Below are 6,046 nucleotides of genomic sequence, written 5' to 3' on the forward strand. Positions count from 1 at the left end.
TTATTACTAATTTTAACCTTGCATTTTTTAAAAGACTCAGAGAAGGACATTTTTGTCCTATTAGTATTTTATCCCAAGATTAGTAATATCGGGATTGTTATCAACCTCAAGGTGGGATAGGATAATACCACAATAATGGTATAACTAATCCCGGTTTCGAAAAGGCAATCGAAATCCCGCACTTTACCAGACGACCCCTAAAAAGACCAACAGAGATCGTGGAGCTTGATGTGAAAAGCATGAACCTAAGCACACGCTTCTTTGAAGTGAAATGCACAGCTTACAGAAAATTAAATTATGTCAAACATATATGAATTTAGTAAAACAATAATCAATAAATTGGTAGGTAAATAACTAATTTCAGCATCTAATGCCTAATATATGATAATGTCAATACTAATCCAACTCTTCACAGTTGAGATTCAAAGTACTAACTGCTCGTTCGGATTACTTTGTAACTCATGTTTGAAGCAGCGCAAACTTCCCTAAAGCACATAGCTTCACCATGAAGCAATAACCCCTTGTGTTACATCGCCTTAAGCGATGAAGTAATGACTTTTGATACAGCAGCACAGTGTGTTGCAAGCCAATCGTTCAGGTTCCTCGCCTATGATCAGGAAGCAAGGAAAGAAATTATAGGCTCTATGATGTGCAGCAAACTCCATTATGAGAAGATACACAGTGGAACCTGGACATGTTCTTCAGCTTCACAACTTGTCCACTTAACTCAGCCAAACCAGGTCAGTTTAAAGCTGTCTAAAACCATTGGTTAGTTGAGAAGTCCAAAAATGCAGCAGTGAAAAAGTAATGAAACCTTTCTGCTTGTGTATATTCATCAAATAATTATATACGTATGACATATTACCTCCCACTGACCTACTTCAACAGGTATATAGTGATAAGATAGCTTGTATTTAGTGGGATAGTTCGTGTCAAAATGGCAGCTCCTCCACATATCAGCTTAGCCAATTGCCAGCCTCCCAATCAGATAATGCATTTGGGAGAAGAGAATTGCATCCGATAACATTTCTAACAGTTACCGTTACAAGGCTGAAAATATTATTCCTGAACTTAAAATCCAAAAGCACAACAAAATTTCACTTAGAACAAAATCAACTGTTCTTTATGAAACATTTTTTTTATTAGTAAACAGCCCACCATTGATCATTGATGTGCAAAAAGATACAAATTGAGTTTGGCATCCCAAACTTTATACATGATCATTGAGCTGTGACTTCTAATCTATATCCTAATAACTAAAGGATAGCAAAAACAAAGTTAGCTCAAAGGAGTATCATAGATAATGTTTTTTTTAAACGGGTAACTTTAGGAGTATCATAGATAATGTTAAGAAGGTTTTTGTGGGCTTTATTCTAAGTAGGTAAGCTCCATTTGTCCATTATTGATTGAATTAAGATCACATATCACCCCTTAAGAATTTTGCATCATTTTCATCCTGAAAGACAAAAAGGAATAGAGGAAAACACTATCACTGGATCCTCATAGCAGGGGCTTCCACTACAATATACTCATTCTGTATTTAGAATAAAGGCAAACAAGAAAAGGACCATTCAAAGAAGTAAAACCAGCATAAGGGGTATCAAAAGCAAAATTCCATTAATTTGTTAGAAAGCCATATTTACATCTACAACTATGATGAAATCAAAGAAATAAACTTCAGCTACTATTCCTGAAACCTAATGAAAAACTAGTGCTGAAGCAGAGCAAGAACAAAAAATGTTTATTCTTCCTTTCATCTTTTACAGATATAAGAACTGATTATACCTCCAAATGCAAATCATAAAATTTGGAAGCCTTCACCTTCAAACTTCCACAAAAACCAAGGACATTCGAAGGACAAACCACCTTTGAAGAATTTCTTCTAACCCTGCAAGGAAAATCACACTGTCACATACACGCACAAGTCTATGGGAGAAAATAATATCTAATCTTATCATGAGTTAAGTTTTATGCACAATCAGGTCACTTAAAAGCTAACCGCAACCTAAATAAATGGTAAGTAACGTGTTATAACAGGTTACATTGCATTGATAGTTTAAACTTAAATCCATCAAACAGTAAATTATACCTTTGGAAGATTTTCACAAACTTTATATGAATCAGGAGTTATTGAAGCAAGCCATAAACCAGGGAAGAGTGTCTGTAAAAGAAATTCAAATCATCAGATAACTAGAAATCATAGGAGCAAAATAGAAAGGGAAAAAAAAAGTGACGATAAGTGATAAATACTTACATCAAGTTGTTTCTGAACAGCTTTAATTCTCTTCTTAGGTCTTCTAGCAGCTTTTAATCCAGTCATAGCATATATATCTTCATCGATCTCTTCTCTGGATAAGGCCATGGAAAACCTTTGCCTTTTTTCCTTCTTCTGAGCAGAAGCAGCATGGGTTTCATTATTTTCCGGCTTGTTCATGTTCATAATCTGATGAGGTGATTGAGATTTGATCTCCTGCATCGCGGATCCACTGGATCGAAATGGAACTCCTCCGTTTATATTCAGTGATTTGTGTATTGGTTTTCGAGGTCTCAGATTCCACGTTTTTTGTGCTGTTTCCTCAGCTGCTGCAGCTTCGTCGTGTGATTCGTCTGCCTCCTTTTGATTTTGATCCTCGTTGATTTGAATTTCTTCAGGTTTGTTTTTGCGCGGGATTTTGATTAAGATTTTGGATCTGCTTTCTTTGCTACTGACAGCATTAATCTCTGGTACCTTATGCTTTGATCGTTGAATCGACGGAACAGGATCACGCATCGGAGACTGATGCGCCGTAGCAGAATCGTGCATCGGAGACTGACGTGCTGATTCACGCATCGGAGACCGGAGAAACCCCGCTATAGGTTCATGCATCGGAGACCGGCGAGCAGCCGCGGCAGAATCGCGCATCGGAGAGTGACGCGCCGCCGCAGCCGAATTGTGCATCGGCGATTGACGCGTCGTCGCAGCAGATTCACTTATTGGAGACTGACGTGCCGCCGCGAGGGATTCACGCATCGGGGACTGGGACTGAAACTGTCTTAGCGGCGAATCGTGCCGTGACGGAGAGGAAGAGTCAGACGACAGCTTGTTGGAGCGGCGACGTTGGTGATTGTTCGAATGATGATTCTTCTTCCATTTCAAGTGGGAAAAATCGAAGTTATGAAGTGGATTATTCGACTTCGCCGGTACTGTAGAAGCCATAGTAATAATTCTTTTCTCAGATTTAACAAACAAATAATACCCCAAATCAATATTTTCTTCAATTTCTCTCAAAGAAGTAACAACAAAGAGCCGATCGGATAATTTGAAGCAACTATATCAAGGCAATTGACTCTTAAGAAACCAAGAAATCCTCATTGTGAAATATAATGAGTAATTAAATGGATGGAAATATAGATATGTGAATTAAATTTTAATGGATAAATAAAAAAGAGGTGAATTTCGTGTGAAGAGAAAATTGGAATAAGGGGGAAGAGGAAACTTTGGATGGAGATGAAAGGAACCCTAGAGAGGCGATGGCTTGGAGGAAAGGGAGAAGTGAAAGAGGAATAGCAGTAGTGTATAGAGGAAGACAGTTGATTAGAGAGTAAAATAACAATTAACAACCCCTTTGAGTCAGCCTGAATCCTGAGATTAGATGCAGATGGGAGTTTCTCTTCTATATTCCCCATTCTACGCCCTTAACTTCTTTCTTTTTACGTAAAAGGTTCAAAATGCCCTAAGCTATTGGAATCTGATTACAAATACCTTTCATTCATTTATTGGGTTAAAAATACTCTTTTATCAATTTTTTTTGTTCACTTATACGCTTTGACCCTTAGGTCAATGCTAAATTAAAAATAATTATTATTCTTTTTGTAAAATTTAAAAAAGTAATTATAAAATATTTTCCTTTTTTTAAACTAATGCACCAATAGTCCACTCATTTAGTAAAGTATTCTTCTTATTATTTTTCAATTTTTAAAAAACAAATTCAATTTTTACAAAAAAAAAATAATTTTTTTCATTCTTTTTAGTTATTTTAAAGCATTATTTTTTATAAAAACTGTAAAAAAATTGTAAAAACCAAAAATATTTTTAATAAAATATTTTTTTCATTTTTTCAGTTTTTTTTAAAGCATTTTGTTTTTCAGTTTTTTAAAAGAAAAATTATTTTCGTTTTTAAAAAAATTCCAGTTTTTAAAAAACGAAAATATTTTATTAAAAACTGAATTGTTTTTTGTAAAAATTGAAAAAAAAAGAAGAAAAGAAAAAGAAAAAGAAGACTTTACTAAATTAGTGGACTACTGGTGCATTAGTTTTAAAAACAAAAATATTTTGTAAAATATTTTTTTAAGTTTTACAAAAAGAATAATAATTATTTTTAATTTAACATTGACCTAATGGTCAAAGGGAATAGTGAACCAAAAAGATGAATGCATAGATATTTTTAGCCCTATAGATGGATGAAGGGTATTTTTAAACCTTTTCCAATAGTTTAGGGCATTTTGAACCCTTTTCCGTTCTTTTTATTTATTCAAATTCATATTCGTAAAAAGAGGTAACATGTTAAATTTCTTTCATTAGTAGTGCTCCATCTGTGGAGTAATTAAGGGTATGTTTGGTACGGTGGAAAATATTTTTTGGAAAATATTTTCCAATTTTTTTATGTTTCCTTATAAACTCATTTTCCTGCAATTGGAGGAAAATATTTAAAACTCATTCTCAACCTTCCTCACTCTCACCAATCCACCCTACATCCCACATCCACCTACCCAACCCCACTCCCTCTCACCAAAAAGGCTTTTTTTTTAAATTGCAATTTTTTTTCATCACCACCCACCCTGCTACCTCCCCTAAAAAATTACTTTTTTACTTCTTTTTTTGTAATTTTAAATTTTTATTTTTCGTTTTTCTGCACCACCCAACCCCCATTGCCCCCCCCCCCCCCAACCCCACCCTACCCCGCAAAAAAAAGTTTTTTTTTTACTTTTTTTTGTAATTTTCAAATTTCTGTTTTTTTTTTTCTGCACCCCTCAACCCGCACAAAAAAAAAATTACCCCAGGAGAAAAAAATAATACTTTTTAGTATATTTACAGTTTTAGTTTTTTCATCTTTCGGTTTACACGTTCGAAATTTTATAAGTTCCAAAGTTATGAGTTCGGAGGTTTATGTGTTTGAAAGTTTACGGATTCGAAAGTATGCGATTTCAAAAGTTTAGCGATTCGGAAGTTTATGAAATTCGTGTGGTTCGTAAGGTTGTTGGTTCAAAAGTTTATGGCTTCATGTTTATTATATCTAAATTATTTAGGAATACTCTTGAGAAGTTATTTTCCTTAATTTGCGTACCAAACACTGAAATATGAATAATATTACTGTTTGTTTTTCAGGAAAATATTTTCTTGGAAAACATTTTCCGTTATACCAACCAAACACACCCAGGTCAGTAAGGGTGTTCGTGGGTAAAAATGGCTTGTGGTAGCCACTAAATAAGGTGGTGTTTATTTTTTATCCACCAATTTTAATGCAGGGCAGAAATAGCCACTACTCTATTAAAATTAATATGAAAAGACGTTTTTACCCTTCCTTCTATTTCTTTTATTCCCAAACACTTCCTTTATACGCTTCAAAGCCAAAATTTCCCTCCCTCTGTATCAATCTCGTTCCTTGAATGCGAATCATTGTTCGATTTTGTTCCTGCCCAGCGATTCTCTGCGTGTATTTTGTTGCACTTAATCTCTTCTCCTTTGTCATCTTCTCTGCATCGAGCCAACGAAATGGTATTTTTTTTTGCTTTTATGCATTTTTCTTTTTGTATAACTGTAATGGCGATCAATGTTGTGTTTGGCATCAAGTATGTGTGAAATTTCAAAAATATTGAATATAACTTGATTCGGTGTGGAATAAGGAGCGAATTTTTGTTAGAAAGTTATTCAGAGCTTTTTTTGTATTAAAATATGTTTGTGGCTCAATCAATATATTTGATTATGTAAGGATATTTCATAACAATAGTCGTATAACTTCATAAGCTAACTGTGTTTATGAGTTTTTAGTTAACTGTGCTTCTATAA

At 34.3% G+C, this 6,046-nt stretch overlaps 1 protein-coding gene across 7 annotated transcripts; it reads right to left on the reverse strand.

Annotated features, from left to right (window-relative positions):
• Positions 1-299: 299 nt before the first annotated feature.
• Positions 300-3,711, reverse strand: LOC107779293 (uncharacterized). Of its 7 annotated transcripts, none has more exons than XR_012710195.1 (5): positions 2,255-3,711; positions 2,090-2,161; positions 1,786-1,888; positions 866-1,065; positions 300-756 (listed from the first exon to the last, which is right to left on the reverse strand). XR_012710195.1 is itself a non-coding variant. In XM_016599685.2 (3 exons), the coding sequence occupies exons 1-3, from the start codon at positions 3,194-3,196 to the stop codon at positions 1,883-1,885; spliced, it is 1,020 nt and encodes a 339-aa protein (XP_016455171.2). In that variant the 5' UTR covers positions 3,197-3,711; the 3' UTR covers positions 1,599-1,882. The 7 variants fall into 7 exon arrangements, 1 of the variants encoding a protein (XP_016455171.2); XR_012710192.1 differs by having other exon boundaries at positions 877-1,070; XR_001646583.2 differs by having other exon boundaries at positions 866-1,070.
• Between the last annotated feature and the right edge of the window lie 2,335 nt (positions 3,712-6,046).

Source organism: Nicotiana tabacum, chromosome 1 (genome assembly GCF_000715075.1).
Source record: "Nicotiana tabacum cultivar K326 chromosome 1, ASM71507v2, whole genome shotgun sequence".
Classification (NCBI taxonomy): domain Eukaryota; kingdom Viridiplantae; phylum Streptophyta; class Magnoliopsida; order Solanales; family Solanaceae; genus Nicotiana; species Nicotiana tabacum.